The sequence below is a fragment of the Carassius carassius genome, chromosome 38, assembly GCF_963082965.1.
Source record: "Carassius carassius chromosome 38, fCarCar2.1, whole genome shotgun sequence".
In the NCBI taxonomy this organism is placed as follows: Eukaryota; Metazoa; Chordata; class Actinopteri; order Cypriniformes; family Cyprinidae; genus Carassius; species Carassius carassius.
The window spans coordinates 21,181,477-21,205,574 of NC_081792.1; the positions used below are offsets into that span (position 1 = coordinate 21,181,477).

At 40.8% G+C, this 24,098-nt stretch overlaps 1 protein-coding gene across 1 annotated transcript; it reads right to left on the bottom strand.

The window, feature by feature from the left end:
- Positions 1 to 6,414: 6,414 nt before the first annotated feature.
- On the bottom strand, positions 6,415 to 14,302 carry LOC132119551 (short-chain dehydrogenase/reductase 3-like). Its single transcript, XM_059529614.1, has 6 exons — positions 13,671 to 14,302; positions 8,851 to 8,994; positions 8,460 to 8,579; positions 7,360 to 7,598; positions 6,834 to 6,959; positions 6,415 to 6,719 (listed from the first exon to the last, which is right to left on the bottom strand). Exons 1-6 carry the CDS (start codon positions 13,863 to 13,865, stop codon positions 6,635 to 6,637), a joined length of 909 nt encoding a protein of 302 aa, XP_059385597.1. The 5' UTR covers positions 13,866 to 14,302; the 3' UTR covers positions 6,415 to 6,634.
- Between the last annotated feature and the right edge of the window lie 9,796 nt (positions 14,303 to 24,098).

Below are 24,098 nucleotides of genomic sequence, written 5' to 3' on the forward strand. Positions count from 1 at the left end.
TGGTCACCGGCGCCAGCTCTGAGTGGAGAAGAAAAGCCCTGATTCTTCAGAACAATCCAGCCTTTGTGGAACTACTGGAAAAATCAAATGACCGTAAGCCACAGATATAAGCCAGATGTGTGAATTCCAAGACTTCATTCCAGTGAGCCTCAGCCCAAGTACGCTCATCCCAGCCTGGCAGTGGCAGCCAGGGGAAAGGGGTCATGCAGCGGGTATTGCATTGCTTCAGCAAATGACATGCCTGTCTTCATCTTCAGTTCTCATCACTCAAACCATGACAACTCGGAGGCATGGATGGAGGCATGAGCTGCCAAGAGCTGAGGCCCTTGTAGGTCTCTTTTAAGGGCTCTTTCTTAGTTTACAGGTCCTTGCTTTGATACACATTTGTACACTTTCCAAAAGTCATTTCCTTGTATCGTTTTAAGTGCAGTAAATTCAGAAATATTGCACTCGTTAAAGGAGCCAGATGCTCCACCCCGACATGTGTAGATTTATATTTGATTCCGATAAAAAGCAACAGCCAAAAGATTACAGCAGTGTTAGGAAACCATTGTGCTGTCAGTTGAATTAAGGGGAGTTTCAAAATACACTCAATCATCGTGCCATTTACTTCATTTAGTTTCTTTTGAACTGTTGTTCAAACATCATTTTGGCTTAATAGGTCAATATCTGATGGAGTTTCTGTTTTTAAAAAGTCCAAACAAGTCCAATATCCTTTAATGCATGACATCATGACTTCTCAAAGGCTCCATTCTATAACATTATTTATCTTTAAACCAATTAAATGAACACTTTGTAGCTTCAGTGACTTTTCATAGAATACTGTCTAAGCGGTGATTGGGCAAATTCTGGTTATTGGAGTCTATTTGTCACTTCCCTATTTAATTATCTGACAGGATGAGAAGCCCTACAGTACCATCATGTCTGATTATCGTCTGTGCAGCTCTACCAGTAAACCCAGGATGTACCATGGTGTATGGTCACAAAGCATTACGTTTATGCATTTGACAATGCTTTGACCCAAAGTGACTTAAAATACATTAAATTATATTTTATCAGTCACCGCATTCCCTGAGAATTGAATCCATTGCAAATTGTTGATTGAGAATTGTAGCCGCAAATTGTTCCAAATGTTGTCCCCTCAAAATCCCTTATTTTCACCTTCTCACTTTTTAGCTTGTGTTTAGGCTTTAAGACATAAGATGAGCTCATCCTAAGCCTTCATTTCTTTTTTATAAGTTCGTTTATTCATGGGTTTGTTTAAAGAGATTATTTTTCTTCTTTTGTGTTCTGCAGAAATTAGAAAGGTTTGGAACAACATGAAAGTGAGTAATTGATGACAAAATGTAATTTTTGGGGGAACTGTTGCTTGTATACTAGAACTGTAAGTGTCTACCTCATACTGACTCATAGGTGTTGTTAGATATTTTGTCTGTATCTTACACAGTTCCATGTATGCCAAATCTTTTATTTTTTACTGCTAAACACTTTCATAATGAATGGTAACCTACGGTGTATTCAGAAAACCTCTGTCGTAACATCTCCTTCTTCCTTTGCAAGCACAGCCTCAGCTGACTTGATTACCAGAGCTGCCACACTTCCTTGCATGTCAAGACAATTGTCTCAAAACAATTGTTAGCGAAGGAGTTTTCCCCAATGAACAAATGATGTCTGATCTGACAGATTTATTGAGCTAGAGAGTGCAACTGTGAGTGAGAACTCTGTCACTTTTTTGATTTAGTTCCCACATAGGTGACATCAAACAGGCCCATAAATCCAGTGGGGGCAAACACAGTGCAACAGGTCACAGAAAGGTAACTCTCTTTGTCTCCCCTGGAAGACCTCTGACTCTGGGTTTATGAATGGCCAAAGGCATTCAAACACATCTGGTCTCTCACTTAGTCATGACTCAATCTGCGAGTTTAAAGTGTGCATAAGCTCTTTAAGCTGGTTCCCCCATTAGCTTGGGGTGCTATGAAGAGCTTGTATCCTTTCATGACCCACTAATGGTCCTAGCTTGATTAACTCCGGACTCAGACAGTAAGGGAGATGTTTTTTTCTTCTTTTCTTTTCTGTTGCAATGCCTGAGAACAGAGCACAGTTGCATAACTGACAAGGAAGTGGCCTGGGCCGTAAATAATGTGCACAAAATGATCCATCTGCGAATAGCACTTTCTAGTGGAGGCCCTAATTTGCAGCCTGGTGGCCCTCAGAAAAACCCTGGAATACAATGCCAAATCCTAAACTGCATTTAACCCATGCACCCCACTCCCTCTGTCTGTTTGCATTTTCTTCTGAATTTCATTCTGTTTCCAAGCATGTAGGATGTCTCTTTATTTGTCACCCAGCTAAACTCATGGGTGTGATAACAGAGGCCTCATGGCACCATAATGCATGCATTTCACCCCAAAATAAAAATTAGTTACTTACCGTCATGTTCCATCCAAATCTGAATGCACTGCTTTCTTTTGTGAAACACAAAAGGAGACTATAATCAAAAAATGTCTGGTTTTTTTTGTTGGTTTTTTGGGTTCATACAATGAAAGCCATTGGCATCCGATGTTGATTTGGACCAAAAAGAAAAAGAACAAAAAAAGTATCTTCTTTTGTGTATTGTAGAAGATAAAAGTCATAAAAGTTTGAAATGATTTGAAAAGAGTGATTCAGTAGCCAAATACATTTTTTGGGGTAAACTATTCCTTTAACTAATTCCCACAACCCACATGCCTTTCCAGCAAAAGTGAGCACATGCAGGGATCAATTTAAAGAATCATTGCAAAGTCGTTGTTTTTTGTCTCAATTATAATCTTGATATGGGAGGTGTAGACCCTTGCAGCTAGATTAAAGCCTCAGTGTAATAAACAGCACGACCATAAAGACGAGCTGATCTTGTGTGTCTGCACAGCCCTTTATGTAATTGCTCGCCTGGCTGTGATGTTCGCAGTTCTCTTGTTGTTCATGATTTGATCTATAACAGTGATAACAGTGTTCCAGAAAGTGATGCTAATGAAAAAAGATATAGCGTGAGTGGAAGTTCACCACAGCTCACAGGAAAGATGCATGCTGATAAGAACATTGCTTTTCTGTACCCTTCATCTATACAGGAAGAGTTAGCATAGCATTGTGCACTCTGATAGAACCAGGTTTAGTGTCTAATATGGGAACATGTAACTGTTCATTCTCTGCTACAACCTCGCATGTCAGAATAAAGATTAGGAATATTAATCTTAAAGGGGTAGTTTGCCAAAAAAATGAAGATTGTGTCATAATTTACTAACTTTCATGTTGTTCCAAACCTGTATGACTTATTTGCAATTCTAATTATTGGGTACTGAGCATAGACTGTATACAAACATGGACGTAGTGCCGTGACGTCACCCATAGGTTTCCGAAGAGAGTTTTTGAAACCAAAAGTGGGCAAAGTGGGCCGTCACCATCTTGGTAATGCATCACCACACGTCACTCTGGGGTAATCAAAAATAGGCAAAAAGGGGGGAGCTGGTTGCTGAAGCCACACCCACCTACCGCGATGGCGGTGACAGCAGTTGCAATCCACCTGTCACTCTAGTGGCCACGCCCTTAATTATGCAGAACTTTAAGGTTTAATATAATTTAAACGGATGAGTTTATTTTAAACGAAAAAATACACCCCCCTCACAGTTGTCATGAAGGGTAAAATTAGCTATATAGACCAAAATCCTTTTTTTGCACCAGGCTGTAAAAATTTTTATTTTTTTTTTTCTGCTGTAATGTTTGGCATTTTAATATGGGGAGTGTATGGGATTAACTCCCTTTTGCAGCCAGAGCGGGAGGTTGCCGCTCAGTACTGAGGCTCTCAAGCATCATAAAAGACACAAAAACACCATTAAAGTATGATAAAAAGTTGTCCATTCTATATTATAGTCTTCTGAAACCATACAAAGCTCTGTGTGAGGAAGAGAATAAAATGTAAACCATTATTTATTTAAAATCTTGACATCCACCTCCTGGGCATGTTTAAGAAAGTTCATGAGTTTTGATCTGATCTATTAAGCGAATAGGTAGATCTAACTCTCAACTGAACTATTTGTTCTCAAATCAAACTCATTTGATTCTTGAATCAGCTCAATGAATCAATGATTTGTTTGTAGTGATTAACAGCATTTAGAGCAAAATTTAGTTGTTGTCAATGATTGATGAATAAAATTTTGGTCTCTTTGTCACAAAGAGTAGATTTTGACATAAATGTAATTTCCTTCAACTGTCCCTTTACAATAGAACAATAGGGTTTGGTGAATTCAGTTGTATATTGGGCTGCTTTATATCGTAACACAAACTTGTAAATAAAAACTACTTATCTGCCTTGGTATAAGGACTTCAGTGCCTTGCAGAGAACTTGCTGTTAACACACTCACTATGCATGACCTTTAACCTCATACCTCAGTTGCCCATATTTCTCAGTAGACAGGGCAGATGAGGCATGGAGTTCAGCCCCTTGCTGGGGGTCAGCAAAGTCTCATTTTGTCAGATCAGCAGCTGAATGATGGATGAACAGTGTGCCGAACTAGCAACAGTGCTAATCAGGAGTGTAGCAACACTACAGGATCTTGCCCAAATTCATTTACAGTGAATCCAATTGCAGGCATCAAGAAAGTGAGTTTATAGGATTAACCGTATTTATCAAATATAATGAATTCAATAATTACAACTAAATAACACCCCCCCCCCCCCCCCCTTTTTAAAACATTTAAAACTGTTTGAAAGAAGGGGAAATAAATCTATAAAACCTGTTGAGTTTCATGTATTTGCCCTGATTTATGTTGTTTGCTCTTATTCACTCAACCATGACATTGCCCTTTTAGAGTGCATTTTTTAGGATTTCTGTGGCTTTTTGAATTCCTCATAAGCCTTCTTGATCCGTGAGCCAGGAAATATGGATTGATAGAAAAACTGGGATTACAGACTAATATGGAAAACAGATTCGGCAGAATAAAGTCCTGGCGTCATGCACAACCACAGTCCTGCAACATTACAATTCCCTCTCGTGATTCCACATGAGACAACATGATATGCTCTGAATTGAATTATCAGTATTCTTTCTTACTCTCACTGTGATGCTTTATGAAGCTTCTCTGAGGGAGATACACATATGAGGAGTAATTAATAAGCAATGTTTTTTATGAAGAATGTCTCATCTGTGTTTGGGAATAATAAATCCTACTACGGGTTGGGGAAAAGTAATTATTTTTTGTTGTTTTGTTTCTTTTTCATGCTCAAGGGCCTCTGATCGAAGTCTGTTCACTGAGGATGGATCGCAAACAGGGTTTAGCAATGGATCATGAATGCAGTCATAACTGTATGAGAGGTCTATGATTTATGTTGTGGTCTGATTTATGTCATATTTGACTAGCCCTGGTCTAACCCTTCCCGCTGGGGTCTGAACCCTTCTTTTCTTTTGCATATGTAGAGCTCCCCAATTTCATGACCCTCGGACGACTTCACATTCTTCTTGCAGTAATTTAAACGGCCCACTCTGGGGCAATGAAAAACCAGTCCCCACAAGAGGCTCCTATTTCTCCTTAACAGAGCATGTTCTCATTTATTTCCTACTCAAACTCAGGATGTGTGGCATAGCTGTAATTGTTGAGGAAGGTGCTTGTGGTTTACTGTGATTCATATGAATGCTTATGTGGTTTATATGAGGTCAGACAAATCCCACATTTTTATCTATTTTTCATTGCTAGGACATGCACAGAAAATTTTCTTTTTGAGAGCTTTAATGCTACTTATGGTTAAAAAAAAATGTTTATTAATGCTGATGTTTTTAAATCAACAGACTTTAATAAATAGCCTCTCATATCACTTTAAGAGAGCAGTATTGTACTTTCTGTGGTTAAATATTTCCAGCTTGCCATAAAGCAAATCGCAAGAAAGCACTGCGATTTTCCCTGGTCTTTCTGTAACTTTGTTCTCAGAACAAAGTACACACTAGTAACCAACGAGCCACCCCTTCAACACATTAAAAAAAAAAGGTTTGTGGTAACTTGACTTTGCTTTGAAAATAAACCAAGCTCACATCTTAGTTCAATAAAGACCATACCAAGAAAAATGACAAAACAGATCTGACTTATTTAATTTCTTTCCACCAGCAGCAGGTGAAGGTTTCTGACAGTCAGTCTACGTGCTAGAGCAGAAGGTCAAGCCTGTTGTGCTGGTGAATATGAAGTGCTGAAGAGACATTTACTGCTGTCGACCACGTGGGACAACACTGGCTTTCCAAAATGTATGATGCCCTGGGCTAGTCTGGCTACAGCTTAACTTTGTGAACCTGTTGGTTTTAAAACATCCTAACAGAAGGCTTTTCTCTTTAAAACTGGATTTTTATTCAGATGCTGAATTTGCAGTGACAGTAGTTAAAAGGTTAAAACATATAATACAGCGTCTGATTGAGGCTTTTTTGTCCATTCTGTGTTTGTCCCACACTGCAACACAGGGGTCACTGGTGACCTGCAAATAGTCCATGTGCTCTGGTACCTTTTTCTTTTAACTCACTGCTTCATGAATACTCCATAAAAACTCCATAGCTGCTGTTTGACTGTGAAACTTTAAAAAAATATATGTAACATTTGGAGCTCCAATGTCATTTCTAGACCCCTCATGTCCTTCCTTTGAAAGTATTCATGCAGGTGTAGCTTCCTGAGAACTTGTGGATTTCTTCAAGAGCATTCTGTGGTAGCATACTGTTTTGAGAGAAAAACAAAGCAATACATGTAATCAGAGAGGGTTTTTAAAACACAAGCTGAAATAATTTGATTTCTAATTAACCTGTATTCATAAATTGTAACCGACTGTACCTTTTAAGGATAACGAGTGCATGCATGGTCCAGGGTAAGTAAACAAAGGCTGTATTGGTCCTCACAGCATCCACTGTTTTTTGGGCAACAACTTCTGGCTTTAGAGGAGGGAAGAGTTGGGGGAACCTACAGAGAAAAACCGCAGTTAAATACACTTGTTTTAATTGATTGTCACTTACAAAAATGTGACCCTGGACCACAAAACCAGTCTTTAGTGTCAATTTTTCGAAATTGATATTTGAATAAATAAGCTTTTCATTGATGTATGGTTTATTAGGATCGGACAATATTTGGCCGAGATTACAACTATTTGAAAATCTGGAATCTGAGAGTGCAAAAAAATTAAAATATTGAGAAAATCGCCTTTAAAGTTGTCCAAATGAAGTTCTTAGCAATGTATATTACTAATCAAAAAATAAGTTTTGATAAATTTACGGCAGGAAATTTACAAAATATCTTCATGGAACATGATCTTTACTTAATATCCTAATTATTTTTGGCATAAAAGAAATCATCATCAGCTCACCTGACTCTCATGCCCTGAAACATTTCAGTGTTGGTGTGGAACGGGAGGACGGTGGTACAGCCCACACCTGGACAGTCCAGCAACCCCAGAGTGAGGCTCTCCATGAAGGCTAGTGATGATGCTTTAGAAGTGCAGTAGTCTATAGCACCAGGGATGGGCGACAGAGACAGGATGGAGTTGATGCACACAACGTGGCCATTTCGCAGTTCCAGCATACGAGGCAAGAAGGCTTTTGTGGTCTGTGGATGAAAGGATTATTAAAAAGTCAGTGAAACCCTTGGAAGTAGGAATTTGGAAGGCAGATGATGAAAATTATATCAATTATTACAAAACGTAATATGTAAATGATGTTAAGTTAAAATACTTTCTTCTAAACCAAATTAATGTGTTCTGCAGTGCTTTTAAAACATTGCATTGTTTAAGTCTAACACAGCAACATTAACTTTACCAGTGGCATGTGTTTGTGTGTTTATTTAAACAATAGGATATTTTTTTTTGCTGTTGTTTTTTGTTTTTGTTTTTTTGGTACAAAAATTACACTTTAGCCTTAAAAGATTTACACTGGTCTAACTTAAGCCCACCTGATCATCAGTCAAACCAGAAATGACCAGATACCTCAGGTTAAGATAAGCACTGCTTTTCATTTGAATCAGACCAATCTCATTTTGTTATTACTTATATACTATTATAGTATTAATTTAGGCTCTTAATTGGCTTTTATTGCACATACTTATTTTTAGTAATGCTAAGAAGTGCATTTGTAATTTTTATTACTTTTTAATATTTATAATTTAGCTTTAATTCATGTTTAATTAAGTTTTAATAAATAGTTTGATATTTAACTTAGAATTTTATAAAATAATAATAATAATAATAACTTTTTAAAAATTTAAAAGTATATTTATGGATTTAGCAGACACTTTTGTCCAAAATTTAACAGAATTGTTTGTCAAAGAGCCAGCAAAATTTGTAATACGGGGTGGATGTGGGTGTAAATGTTATATTTAGAATAATGCAACTTTAATAGTTTGTTTTATTAAACTATTGAATCAGACAAACCCATCCTAACTTATCCCTTCCCACTTATTTTATGTACTTACCCAAAACTGTCCCATTGTGTTGATGTGCTGTGACTTCAGAAGAACATCATCATCACTGTCGAGCAAATTCTTTCCATGCACCACTGCAGCATTATTCACAAGAATGGTAACATCCCCCACCTAAAAAAATACAAATAAAAAAGACCCACAGTGAGATATTCTTTCCAGAAATACCCTTTTATTCTCTTTCATGGCTAGTTAGCTCCACTATACTGCTGGGCCTTATCTAACCCAGACATTTCAAGCAAGGTGTAATCTCCATCCAGGCTATGGGGGTGAAAAGCAACAGAGCTGAGCCAAAGCCACCAGCACTGGGGTTATTATAAGAGCCAACAGGTTTAAACTAATCTTAATTAAGAAACTCCTCAGGATATGATATTATGGGCCATACCTTTTCTCTGACAACCTTGGCTTGCTCGTAAACTTCTTCTCTGTTGGCCACATCGCAAACAAAGTAATGGCACTCTGTCCCCATAAGGGCGATCTCCTCGCACGCCTCCTTCAGACATTTTTCTGTCCGGCCCCACAAGATTAGCTGTTAGGAGGAAAAGAGAAGAAAACTGACAAGAAATATAAAGGTTTACAAAGCATGATGTGATCTGTCATATTGGCCATAAATCATATTTCTGAAAGCAAAAGCATAATACGTCACTGCTCAATAGCGCAGATAAGTAGATTTAATTTGCTTGAAAGTATTTCATGTTGTCAGTTGTTATGCTTTAACAATGTCTAGCCTAATTTATCATGACTTGAGTTCTTCAATGTGGGTGTTTACTAGTAAACACAAGAGGCCAATATGTGGCCTATAATTCATGCCAAAACTTTTGACACAGAAAGCATGAGTCAGACGATAATCTGTTATTGTATTTCAGTAAGTCCTTTTTAAATAAAAAACACATTTACTTGGAACTCCATATGAGGACTAGGAGAAATATGGTATTCCACCATAGTATTCCATGGTAATGAAAGAAAGAAAGAAAGAAAAAAAAAACTATACATTTTCAATTAAATTATGCCACACGCCACAAGGGTCATACCACAAGTTTTACAAAAAAAGCTTTGTATGGAGCTTTGCATCATGAAGCACAGTAGATGGGTATAAACAGAAGAGTCCCTTTCATTGCAGGAACAATGGGGCTGTTTTTCACGAGCCACTATTAGTTTGGAGAAGGATTAACAGAGTTGCCTACGTGAATGGATTTGCTGGGACAGGGAACATGGGGGGCAGTGATTGGTCAATTAGATTTGCCAATCTGAGAGGTCAAGGAAAGGTAATGAAATCAGTGATGCTGCCTCATCATCTCACTGAGATTACACAGCCTGCTGGGCATACGGACCCAGCCATTTTCTGCTTCAACAAACTCATTATTGTGTGTGTGTGTGATTGCTCTTGTTTTTGTGACATATCAGGACACAACTCTGTATAATGACATGGGTATGACACAGGTATTACAAGGAGAGGGTGACTTATGAGGACATAACCCATGTCCCCATTTTTCAAAACACTTATAAATCATACAGAATGAGTTTTTTTTTTGAGAAAGTAAAAATGCACAAAGTTTCCTGTGAGGGTTAGGGTTAGGGGTAGGGTTGGTGAAGGGCCATAGAATATACAGTTTGTACAGTATAAAAACCATTACGCCTATGGGATGTCCCCACTTTTCACAAAAACAAACGTGTGTGTGTGTGTGTGTGTGTGTGTGTGTGTGTGTGTGTGTGTGAGTGCGCATGTTAACTATCCTTTCGGGACAAATTTGCCTATTAGCTAAGATGACGAAACTTTCCCCATTTAAAAAAAAATAAATACAAATTAATTCTGTTTCTACATAGCTAATTTGATTTAATATTAGTTTCAACTAATATGTATAATTTATTTTTTTTTCAGCTTTATTTATTGAAAAACAAAGAAAAAATAAACACGGGTCTACAGTAATTATAATTAACTTAATAAAAAACCATATTGTGTTGTATATGTGTGTGATTAAGTGTGAATATAACAAACTAATATTGTGATATTTTATAATGATGACCCTTAAAAGGGACTAAGCCTTGCCTTCCATTAACATTCACAAAGCTTTGCTTTTAATTGCAAAGACTGACTGCAAAATACTGAAGTGTACAGTAACCGTATTCATGCTGCTGGCTGGTTGTCACTGAAAAATGGCATACATTTATTTGCCACGGTTGCCTGTAATTGGTTCAGTTACATTTTTCTCTTTTCAAGAAAGGGTTTGTGGAAATGTCCAACCTCTGAGCATGCAGTGTGTTCATTTTGTTAAGTATGTATTTCAGCCGATTCCTACATGGAAAAATGGAGCCGTTACTAGGGTCAATCTGAAATGTGAAGACACATTAGCCTACTCACCAAAAATGTAAGACCATTTCACTCTGTTTTTCTAGCCAAATATATTCTAACCAGATAACAGTTTAATGTTAGCCATCGTAATTATCCTGAAGTAATATCTGTGGTCTCTATCAGTGATATTTGCTGATAAATTAGGCCAAAGATCCGCAGGTGGTTTCACCTATTTGGCCTAATTGGTGTTTATTTGATAAACTTGCCTGTGTGTTTTTGTATGGGTCTGCTTTACATGCAGGGCCTTTGAGCTGATTACTGGGAAGGTCTTGATTAATCTTATAATAGGATTTCACAACAATCTTGAAATTTCTTTCAGAGAACAAGAGCTCAGAAGGTGGTCTCCCATACAATCCCACTATGAGCTTCTTCTGCACACATCACATTAGCAAGTCTTATCACTCAGATCCTTAGAGTAGCAATGGCTGAGTGCACCGCATAAGCATATAATATGCAAAAATAAGGAGCAAACAAACCGTGCTTAATCCAATCCTGTGAGGACACAAATTGTGTTTCCTTAAAGATAAACACAAATGATGAGTGTTTGAAGACCTTGCGAAGGATAATTTAAACTGGTGTTTAGGTGAAATGCATGATTACATTGGTAAGACTTGTAGCTTCCTGGCTTGCAGTGTCCACTTTGCTTCCTACAGAATGGGTCTGTATGTGGACAGGGGAACAAGGAGTTCAGGAGGCAGTCGCCTGCTGCTGTCTAATTAGTGTGGAGACAGAAGGGTCAGCCACAGGGCACTGCCCAGCTGGGAGCTGTATGGTCCCTGCCACCCTCCACCCACCCCATACACATACAGAAAGCAATTTACATAGGGCTCACTTCCTTCACAATTCCTTAAGCCACCAGCCATGGGACCACATGGATGGTTATGGATGATGGTGCTTCTGTATATGGGTTCCAAGGGGGTGGGGGTACCATTTGGTTTTCCCAAGGAATATTTCAGAGAAAAGTTCAATTTTTTCTTAGTGTGAAAAATATTTAAAAAATCTGAAGAAACTCTACTTTCCACTATAAATAACAATTTTTTATTAAAGACTTCATGGATCTATAGATGCCAATAAAGAACATTTATTTATAAGAGCTCCAGAATGGTTTTTTCTTGGTTCTTCGAATCATCGTTTAGGGTTTGGTTAGTGGGCAAGCACAGAATTCTTTGCAAAATATTTCCAGTGTTGAATTACCATGCAGTGAGGATTTGCTGACCTCTTGAACGTCATAATAAATGGCTGCTTTCTGGAAAATTACAACCCCCATTTATGCTTCATGCCTTTTTAGCATTCCTTAAGAATGGGCTAACTGTGAAGAAAGCCACGTCAGGTGTCTCTTCCAAAGCCTTCACACATTGACAATGGATAACAACAGGGTGTTGAAAAGCACAGTGGCTTCATTTAACGTACTGCTGCAAAGCTGCTGCTTTCAAAGACCTTTGCCCTGGGACCATTTAAAAGGGGAGTTGTGTCCATGAGCATTAAGGGTTCTAAGGTCTCGGAATTGTTTACTGTGTGAGATTTGCGTTGCAACTTTTATGATGGGTTTTTATTTGGCCCAATACACACAATGTGGGAAATGTGTGTAACTCAGTAAATCAAAGTAAAGCCCTGGGTGTTACGCTGCAAAGCATGGGGGCCCCTGTCACTGTGGACATAGAAGTTATTAAGCTCTGTTTATTACAGTTGGGCCACTGGGTCTATTTATAATGCAAGTCTTGGGTGGGTGAGGCAGCTGACACATTTCTTCCCAGTTCTTGACTTTCAGCACACAGTCTTGTTTCATTAGTGCTTTCACTGTGCTTTGCAAATAACTGCAGAGCCACAAAAATATTATGCTTCTGCCAATGGGAGTGATTTAGCCTTATTAAGCCATTAAATACTCCAGATAGAGCTTGTAATAGAGTAAAAAATCATCCCAGCATTTTGCCAAGGTCAAAGATACTGGCACTGTGAACCTCTGGGCCACTGGCCTTTCTAGAGGGTTTTTTACCCAGACTGCTGTAATAATCTGAATATGAGAGCTGTCAAGGTTTGAAAGAAGGATATTTTTCTGCAAAATAGCTGTTTGTTAGGTGGCCCAAATTGTATTAGAAGTTGAACCAGACATTGGGTTCCAGCTCTACATTTTGACTTGTCTGTTGACCGTAGAGATCATGACCTATGCACCGCTAAGACAATGGGTCCATGACCAGGGCATGTAATGTCCTATAGGGAGAGGTGTAGACCATACAGACTGACACTTTGCAAAACAAAACAAATGCATCCATTACAAGGCTAATGATTTGTGTAAATGTGGATTATCTTACAAAAATTGCCATGATAACCACAGTTTGCACATACATAGTAACTAGATATATTTTTTACAGTACAGCTACACTGTACAAATGTTTTAATCAAATTGATATTCTTCCTAAGAATAATTCAATTCAAAGTGGTTAAGGAGGTGCAGTGAACTTTATAACCATTTAGACTTAATTTTACTTTATTACCCCATATTAAATTACAGCAAGATTCAGAAAGCTTCTCACAGTGAAAGTATTATATTTTGCATTGTATTTTGGTGGACACTTGTTAAAAAAAAGGATTATAAATATAGATTTCTTTATAGTAACGTTGCATCATTGTATCTAGCTAAATTATTATTAAAAGCAGTTATTTCGAAACTATTGTTTTATATGCCAAATAGCGCTTTTTTTGACTGATAGTTTTTGTAACAATTTGACTGATAGTTTTGATGTAGCCTATCACTTAGAGTTAGCACTATACACTACACTCATAAAAAGAGTTAAATTGAAATATTACGCAGTATGACCAAGCCATAGCTATAACCAAAAGTAATGATATATGTTTACCTTTTTAGCTCCACGCACGGCGAACTCTTTAGCCAGGTGACGGCCGATGCCCCGTCCGCCACCCGTGATAAGCACCACATCTCCGGTCAGATCTCTCCGCCTGCTCGGTAAGAACCAGCACACGGTCGCCTTCACAATGTAGTAGAGGATCTGAATAGGTAAGACCACCACGAAGCCCAGCGCCTTCAGATCCATTTCACTTCGGCTCAGTGTCAGCTTATCTCGGTTCTCGTCTGTAACAGTTACTGAACCAATTGAATCCTTGCTCGGAGCGATCACCTTCACTCCTATTTTATATGTGTCGATAAGGCAATTCGCCTTATTTTGCAAAGTTGACGGAGACTAAACAGGGTGTTATGCATCTATCTACCACAATCCAACGCAGTTTACGTGCGCCCCGGCGGAATATCTGTCATTTTGCGCACCTTTAATCCACACAAACTCTTTATCCACGGAGCTCTTGCTGCGACAAGTGTTCGCTGTTGCTTTGCACCGGAGACGGAGTCCTGTCGCTACTGACAGGGGCCAGAATCCAACTATGACGATATCTCGAGTCTGATAAGGGTTTTAAAGAGACCATTTATCTTGATTGACAGCTGGAGGACTGACAGAAACTGCTTTATCAAACGTTGGCATGAGGGTTACTTTATGACGGCTAAGTCCCCTCCCCCAGAAGTGGTGCCACAGGCAATTTCGTTGCCTTTCAACCTGTGCTTACAGCGGTCGGGATTTTGATTCATTCAAGTGATTCAAATCTTTCGAATCGGATCAATAATTCGTTCAGCGCACATTTATTCGTTCAGCGCCAGTGTTGCCAAGTCCGATTATTATATACGACTTTGGGCTTGTTTTCATTTAAGTCGTTTACAGATATTGGTAGTCGCGGGTCGCGTTTTTTTGGGCTTGTTTCTAAAGTGTAGTTGCTTATTTGGGCTTGTTCCCAGCTCCATAATAAGTTATCAAGCAGATATTTTCTATATGTTATTTAAACGTAGTTCTAGCCTGTTCTCTCTGTCCCTCCCTTTCCCCCATACACACAGGAGACAGCTGAGTTTTTTCTCACTCACATCCTGCTTCTAATTGGCTCTGACCGAGATGGCAACGAGTACTGGCCAATCAGAGGCAGAGCAGGGCAATCTGTTTTTTTTTTTCTGGTTAGGAAAGTCATTGAGTGACGTAAACTTTAAATAAATGCGCGCGAGTTGCGACTGATGGTGACTGACTGGACTTTTTAATTATCAGATGTTTACTTTGTATATAATGTACTTGGTACATCAGTCTATATTTGATATCCCATCAGTTCCCTTTCATAGGTCACTTCGATGCTGCGGTGACGTCACCGGCTATGGGAACACCCCTCGGTGTGATGAATGTCTGAAGCCCTATACCATCTCGCCAATCCTATTGGCCAAATAGCGCTTGGCACCACCCTTACGCATGCGCACGCATCATATACCTGGGTGCCACGCGCTATTTTGCTCAGATTTCATTCCTTCTGGGAAGCGAATCATCTGTGCCCTAGGAATCATCTCGTGTTCTTCAGCGATTTTCTACGAGCAGTGTTAACTCCTCTTCGCGGACACGATGAGTTTTCGAAGGTGTAAGGAGCCGTGTACCAGGTACATCACGAAGGGAGACTCTCATGAAAGGTGCGTAGTATGTCTGGGTTTACATCACGCACAGGCGGCGCTTAGCAGCCTTTCTTCTTATCCCCATTGTGATGGCCTGCGGCTCAGGGTACTGCGCTCGAGGGTGGAAGTATTTTCTGATGTCGCCCCCGTGTCTAATCCCCCGCACGAGGCGATAGCTTGGGGTGACACGTGCGACATGGCTTTCGAGGACAGTGCAGCGCTGGAATATTCTCCACATCGCTCGCTCTCCCCTACCCTGGTGCAGAATAAAAGTTTTATTGAGCCTGTCGTCTTCTCTAATGAGGATTTTCAGTCCATGTAGTGCCATCTCCTTCGGTTGTGGACGCCACGATGACGACGTTTTATCCACCGGGGCCTCGGGGTATGAGGACTTCGCGGCCGACACTGGCCCTCTCCCTCCTAGCGGACAGGAGAGGCGTGTTTCCCCCTCCTACAGCGAGCTGTTGGATGTGGTTTCTCGTGCGGTGGATAAATTGGGACTGGATTGGGAGGTTGAGAAGGCCGAGGCCCAACCTTCATCTAAGCTGGACGACCGTTTTCTAACTAGTCGGACACCTGCACAGCCCCGAAGGCCTTTACCTTTTTTCCCGGACCTCCACTAAGAGGTTTCGAGGTCCTGGAAACAGCCGTTCTCAGCGCAGATTACTAACGCTACGGCTGCGGATTTCGCCACCATTTCCAATATGGCGAACCATGGCTATGCAGCGATGCCTCCGGTGGAAGAGACTCTCGCCGAACACCTCGCACCTAATTCGGCCGCGGCATGGAAGTCTCGCCCCCTTCTTCCCTCTAATAGCAGCTCCTGATGTTCTTGCTGCTTGCCAGGGACTGTGCCCTCCACTAGAGAGCGCTGTTGGACCGCTTTTTTCGCATCCAACACTCTCACTGCAGTCCCCATGCTCAAACACTGACTGTCTCGCCGCAAACAGCGCCTCGAGCAGCATTGGATCGAGCGGTTACGCCAAACGTTCCCTCAGACACTCTGCGCAATCCAGCTTTCAGAATTCGAGGGACGATTCAAGGGTCTTACACAGACGACCCGTTTATGACGGCTCACACAGCCGCTGCTTTTTCGCTAGCGGCAGAGCCTGATGTTCAATCTGTTGGCCTAATTCCTGCCGTGGGCACGTTTCAGGATTATTCACAACGAAACGCAAAGACTTTTACGTAAGCACTTCCCCTGTGCATTAACGCCACAAGCTTTTCGTGCTGGACATTTAACGCGTACGACAGCGTTGCATGAAGCAACCCATTCTGGATTTACGCCGTTTGAATCTTGCACTCAGGCCGAGCAAATTCAAGATGTTGACGGTAAAGTCTATTTTGTCTAAGATTCAACCAAACGACTGGTTTGTCACTAACGATCTGAAGTATGCATACTTTCATATTCAGATCATCAAGAGACACAGGAATTTCCTCAGATTCGCTTTAGAGGGCAAAGCGTATCAGTACTGCGTTCTTAGCTCTGGCTCTCCGTACTTTTTCAAAATGCATGGACGCAGCCCCGTTGCGGCTCCAGGGCGTTTGCGTTTTGAACTATTTAGATGATTGGCTGGTGTTAGCGCAATCGCAGACTCAAGCACACTCTCATCGGGATCTTGTGCTGAATCATTTAAACAGACTGGGCTTACGCAAAAATTTCCAGAAAAGTGTTTTAATTCCCTCTCAACGGATAACCTTTCTGGGAATAGACTTGGACTCTCGCGCGATGACAGCAAAGCTTTCTCTCCCGCGTGCTCAGTCAATTGCGTCATGCGTGCGGCACTTCAAAGCGGGTCGCACAGTGACAGTGAGATTGTGCCTCAGACTTTTAGGTCTAATGGCAGCGGCATTCCCCGTAATTCGTCTGGGATTACTTCACATGCGCCCTTTTCAGTGGTGGACGAAAAGACGAAATATTTCACCCCATTGTCTTCCGCATCGGACGATTTCAGTGACACGGAGGTGTGTGATGTCGTTAAAACTATGGATGTCAACCGAATTTCTTCTAGCCGGGGTTCGGCTGGTGATTTGTGCTTTCCGAGAGACTGTCACGACGGATGCATCTTTGACCGGTTGGGGAGCTGTTTGTCAAGGGCGCCCAGCCCACGGAGTGTGGACAGCAACACAATGCAGTTGGCACATAAACAGGTTGGAATTACTGGCAGTTTTTCTGGCTCTCCAGTATTTCTCGAATCTGCTGATCGGCCGTCATGTGCTGCTCAGATCAGACAACACAGCGGTTGTGTCATATCTGAATCATCAGGGAGGATTACGCTCTCGCCCCCTGTACAGGCTGGTGATACATGTTCTTCTTTGGTCTCAGAACAAATTTCTGTCGATCCGAGCTGTTCATGTCCCCGGACATTTAAACTTCGGAACGGATTTGCTATCCAGGCAGACTCTGAAGCAAGGGGAATGGAGGTTACACCCCCAAATGGTGAACCTCTTATGGCAGATTTTCGGAGAAGCAAGAGTGGATTTATTCGCGTCGAACATGACTACGCATTGCCGCTATGGTTCTCCCTATGCCCTCCATCGCCCCTGGGCTTGGATGTGCTAGCTGACAATTGGCCCAGGACCAGTTGGTATGCTTTTCCCCCGATTCGTTTGATCCCAGCGGTATTATCGAGAATACGGCTGGACAGATTGGAACAGCTGCTGCTGGTGGCTCCGCGGTGGCACACACAGCCGTGGTTTGCGGACCTGATCAGTCTGTTAGCGGGCTCTCCATGGGAGATTCCCCTCAGACAGGATTTATTATCACAAGCACAGGGAATGATTTGGCACCTGAGGCCAGATCTATGGAAACTGTGGGCGTGGCCTCTGAGCGGAGTGAGTTAGTATGTCCCGGTCTTTCTGTTGAAACTACCGAGACTATACTGAATTCTAGAGCAGCTTTTACGAGACGCGTATATGCTTTCAAGTGGAGACTGTTTACGACCTGGTGTGAAATTCGTAATATGGATCCAGTTAACTGCCCAGTGGCTTCAGTACTGGAGTTCCTTCAGGACCGTTTTTCGGATGGAGTGACGCCAGCCACTCTAAAGGTTTACGTGGCAGCCATTTCGGCTTACCACGAATATATAGACGGTGCCTCAGTGGGCCGTCATCCACTGGTTTCTCGTTTCATACAGGGTGCGCGACGGCTGAGGCCTTTCCGCCCCGTGCGAGTTCCTTCATGGGATTTATCCATTGTGTTGCAAGGTTTATCAGGGCATCCGTTTGAGCCCTTGGAAACTGTACCGGATAAAATCCTGACTCTGAAGACGGTTATTCTTATGGCTTTATCCTCCCTCAAGAGAGTTGGGGATTTACAGGATCTCTCTGTCTCACCCTCGTGCATGGAATTTGCACCGGGCTCTGTGAATGTGTTGTTGCGACCGAGGTCGCATCTAATCCATTTCACTTTCAGCAAGTGGTCCTGGAGGCTTTAGCCCCTGCTGAGGCGGTGTCAGGAGATCTAAGTCTTTGCCCTGTGAGAGCTTTAAGGCTTAAGGCTTATGTGGATCGTACAGCCCCATGGCGTGAGTCTGACCAGCTGTTTGTCTGTTTTGGACATAAGGGTAAAGGCCATGCTGTTACAAAACAGCGCATGTCCCATTGGCTGGTGGAAGCAATATCTTTAGCCTATGAGGCGCGCGGACTTGCTTCGCCCTTAGGAGTTAAAGCTCATTCCACGAGAGCAGTGGCTTCTTCTCGAGCTTTTCTCAGTGGATCTTCTATGGATGATATCTGTGCTGCGGCAGGTTGGTCCTCAACCGAGCACTTTTATCAAGTCTTACAGTCTGGATGTGAGGATGGCCCCCGGCTCCCGCGTTCTCTCCGCTTGAGCAGATGCTTCCTTGGATCCCAGCTATCAGGTACGTCAGGCGTTATGGTATAGCGTTCCCATAGCCGGCGATGTCACCGCAGCATCAAAGTGACCTATGAAAGGGAGCCTCTCGGTAACGTATGTAACCATGGTTCCCTGAATAGGGAACGAGATGCTGGGGTCCTGGCCGTGCCATACCTTGATAGCATTCTTCTTCTTCAGTTCATGAAATCTGAGCGAAATAGGGCACGGCACCCAGGTATATGATGCGTGCGCATGCGTAAGGGTGGTGCCAAGCGCTATTTTGAATAGGATTGGCGAGATGGTATAGGGCTTCAGACATTCGTCACACCGAGGGGTGTTCCCATAGCCAGTGACGTCACCGCAGCATCTCGTTCCCTATTCAGGGAACCATGGTTACATACATAACCGAGATGTTTTCTAATGTTAAATAATGTTAAAAGGTGGTTTAACTCCCTCTTGTGGTCATTGTCCTGAAGCTCTGCAAATGTTTTTGTCAGGTTTAGTGTTAAATTCGTGTTCATGAGGTGCTGAGATGTAAGTTTGAGTGAAAGTTTCTCATGCCATTTCGATTTCCTGAAAAAAAGGTGACTAACGTTACTTGTAAAGAAACTTTTTGGAATGTGCTTACATGTACTTTTTTATGTTATAACGTTAAATACTTTACGCTTCTTTCAGTTGGGTTCGTCGACACGTCCTCTCGCCTCTGTTCCCGCCGAGGCCTGGGGTTACTGGAGTATGACGCTGAAGACTGAAGCAGCTCAGTTAACGTTACCGTATTTTCCGCACTATAAGGTGCACTTAAAAGCCTTTAATTTTCTCAAAAAACGACAATGGGCCTTATAATCCAGAGCGCCTTATATGTGAAAAGAGTTCTAAAATAGGCCATTCAATAAAGGTGCGCCTTGTAATTCGGTGCGCCTTATAGTGCGGAAAATACGGTACACTCAAATTAGACAAATGTATTAGTAAATGAAAGCACATAGTGTGGCATTTCGCCATTTTCCATGCTTTGAAATGGTAATAGTGGGACTGTTAATCATTACGCGCTAACAATTTCGTTTTTTTGTGACGAATCACATCATGTTAAAGTTTCTGTCTCGCTGCTGCAGATGTGCAGTCTTTCTGCAGCCAGAGCTGCTATAACGAGGAACATTATTTCAAAATATTTCACTGATTTGCAGTACGTGGGTCAAATAAATGCAGGCTTGGTGAACAGAAGAGACTTCTTTAAAAAACATTAACAAGCTTACTGTTAAAAACTTTTGACTGGTATTGGATACTATAGGCAACTTTAATTTTTCTCTAATTTCTAACTTTTAATTGGCTCAGAAATGTATAACTGCTGGACAATAACAAATAATAATAATTTGTTTATATACTACATTAAGTTTTTATCACATAATAAGGCAGAATCAGTGTTGCCTGACTTACGATAATTATCGTATTTGTACGATAATTTGTACCTCTGTACGATGTACGATCAATAATGAAAAAAATCCTGTAATGTACGATAATTCCAGAATTTTGTGAAAATTTAAATAGTTGCAGTCATAGACTACAGTCATGCAGTTCTTTTCTCATATACGAAATTGGCTTATTACAGACACTCTAAATGCGTTCGTGTGCACCTGAGGGTGTGTTAAGAATGCAGGAGAGTGCCCTGCATTAAAGCCAACAAGCACTAGTTGCGGTCCATGACAGTAAGAACCCCTTCAACATCTGGCAACATGCAGTCTTCCGATGACAGCGGCTCAGATGTGGAGTTAACTGCACCAGGCCGCAACAGCTAAATTCCTTCTTCACTGGACGCGACAAAGCAAGTGTTAAAAATCATTTTAATATGTTTTAATATGCTCCGCGACGCAGACAGTCACTGAAAATAATGGGATAGTATTTTGTCTCATTGCTTCCACCCAACAATACGCCTTGTTATCAATTGTGGCAATTTGCAGGTCGTGCCAAAATGTTGTTGGTTTAGAATAGATAAATAACTCTTTTGACTCATGTACGATAATTTTGAACTTCTGGTACGATACTTGGACATTTCCAACCTGGCAACACTGGGCAGAATAGTTTCTATACTGTAATAAATGCTATGTCAGTAAGCACTGCATTGTTCATATACTTTATTTATCACCTGCTGGAGATTTTTCTGGACTTGAAAAAAACAAAACCAAAAACAACTGTTTTCTTACAGCGATAGCTGCTGTTGTCCATATTAGGAGTTTCCTGGTATGACTTTTTGTGCGAGAGCGCCCTCCGGCTTCGAGTATGAATGAAACACACGCTGCAGGAGAGTTTAGCGCTCCGTGATGTTCATTTCGCCTTCTCCGTCCGAAAAAAAACATCAGGTCATTCGCAGACTATCCTGTCTCTTTGAGTATAAAGCTATATTTATTCACACCAGCTCTTGAAAACCTCTATACGAACACACTTGCCCGAAAAAGTGCAGGGGACGAATTTCCGTGATGATAAAAGTGGGGGATAAAAGCGTCCCCCACGTAATCTACACCCCTGATTGTGGGTAATTGAAGGTCATGAAGGATACATCCCATACATCCTTCAAATTCAGCTGAATGAACATCAATGTACATTTTGTGACATTATTGTTTGTTTTACATAGCAAGCCTGCATAATAAACAAGTGTGTGGGCTTGTTTACAACATTAGCAGTACTAAAGTACGTTATATACAGTATGTAACATATTTGTTACCTCATGGTCCTACAAGGTGGCATCATTTTTGCACGTTTTCTCTACGAAACAAGCAACAACAAAATTTCAGACAGAAGCTTTCTCAATATTTCTGTCATTCATTTTAAATGTATTAATTATAATTAGTTATTAGTATAATTAGACATTTTCCATTTCAACTTTTCAGTGTGTCATGTATGTGTGTAAACAAGTATGTGGTTTGCTCTAAATGTTGTTACACTTGGGACTCATTTTGCTCTTTTCAGTCCACAGTGCTCAGACTCAGAAGGTGTTGGGAGCTCCCCCTTTAAAGGGGTCATATGATGCAATTTCAATTTGTCCTTTCTCTTTGGAGTGTTACAAGCTCTTGTACATAAAAAAGATCTGTAAAGTTGCAAAGACTAAAGTCTCAAATCCAAAGAGATATTCTTTATAAAAGTAAAGTCAACCACTCCTACCCAAAACGGCTCGTGATAACACGCCCCCACATGTCTACGTCACGATGTGGGAAGATTTGTATAACACCGCCCAAATATTCACGCAAAGAAAGGAGGCATAGCTTTGATTCTCACTGTAGTTTTGTTGCTGCCACCACCTCTGCTGTTGTGGAGATGCTGTGTGTTTCATTGTGAAAGCGAAACTACTTTGTTTAGCTTTCCAAAAGAGGATATCTGCATCGACATGCCTAGAGCTGATCTGTGCTGGTCACTGAGGAAATACATCAACCTCATGCTGTGGATCGCCAGATCGGCGTTCACAGTGGACAAAGTGGGGTGGATGAGATGTGCAAGAAATAATCCTACTCACAATAGCGATTTAAGTACAAAAACCTGACGAATCCCTTTAAATATATAATCTGATCGATGCCTTGAGGAGTGGTAAGTGTAGTATAAGTGGAATAATTGACTCCGGGCAGTTGAATTATTAGATAAATAATGCACATATAATGTGCATTATTTTTCTAATAATTCAATGTCCCAAAGTCAATTATTCCTTACTTGTTGAACTTCTAATGATTTCACATTAAAGTATTATTTAAACTACATATTTCCAGCATGGTGAGTAATGTTTCTGTTGTTTATGTACTCTGAGGTTATTGATATTGCTATGTAGCTATTTGCGTTTAGCACCTAAACGGTTAATATTATAAACTTGTGTTTTCTGTTTGTGTAGACATATGTTGTTTATTATGTTACTTGTGGAAATATTTGTGCAATGTTGTATTTAGTTAGTAAGCAAAGTTTAACGTAAGTCTGTGACATGAGAGATTTTTCCAGATATCCGTATTGTATCACATGTGATAATGCCTAACACACGTGTGATATGTGAAACATTGCTAAATATAATTGTGAACTGTTTTGCATTTACAGTTTGACCGCACACCTATGCACAATCATCCTAAACTACAAGTAAACAACAACAACCGACAAAATGTGTCAAGTTCCAAGTTAATGTCACGGGTTTACAGAAGGATTCCTGTAGACCAGTGCACTTCCAGAACATGGAGACCTTTGTAAATGGCTCTTAAACTCATGCAGTAAACCCAGGAGCCGTTGTGGAGATTCCAGACTGTGATTTTTGGCCTAGCCCCTGCTTCTACTGCTTAAAAGCTGAATGGAGGGCTGCTCAGACTGGACTGGGTCAAAATTCAGCCTCACAAAGACTGCTTTGTGCTATGATGCGCCTCTTAGTAATGGCCCAGCAACCTTCAGAGAAGGCTTAATGGTTGTCTGGTGGGGAGAAATAGCATGTTTCACTTAAATTTGTCCATTTCTCAATCTGTTGATCCAAAACAGGCCCAAAAATACAGATGCTGAGTTAATTTATGATATTGCACAATATTGTAGAACCATTATTCTGTGTTTTTACATGATTGTAAGGGTTTTATTTTATTTTGCACATTTTGCTGTAGAAATATAACAGCATGATGATGCTGAACAAAAAGGCTTTCTCTTTTCTGTAAGAGTGTTACTGCCATCTATAGATCAACAGTGAAAGTTCACGGAATAATTCTGATGTATTCTCAGTGGTGGCCATAGCAAACATTGCCAGTCATGGAAGATAGTTGTATCACGTGTATTTGCATAGTAATAGGATTAAAGGAACTGAGTTTACAGTTAATGAATATGCAGTGTTTTGTCTTCCCTAAAGCCGTGCCACCATCAATTATCTCTTATGTAAACATTCAGCCAGCATATTTTCATGTGCATTGTTGATATTACTAATTAGCTTATGTGTTATCTGGTCAGTTAGAACCTATCCGGTGG

Coding starts and splice junctions, on each gene's coding strand:
- LOC132119551 (XM_059529614.1), bottom strand. CDS start 13,865: ATGGATCTGAAGGCGCTGGGCTTCGTGGTGGTCTTACCTATTCAGATC. Junction 7,599..8,459: donor ACACAATGGGACAGTTTTGG/GTAAGTACATAA, acceptor TTTCATCCACAG/ACCACAAAAGCCTTCTTGCC. Junction 6,960..7,359: donor TTTCAGGGCATGAGAGTCAG/GTGAGCTGATGA, acceptor TTTTCTCTGTAG/GTTCCCCCAACTCTTCCCTC.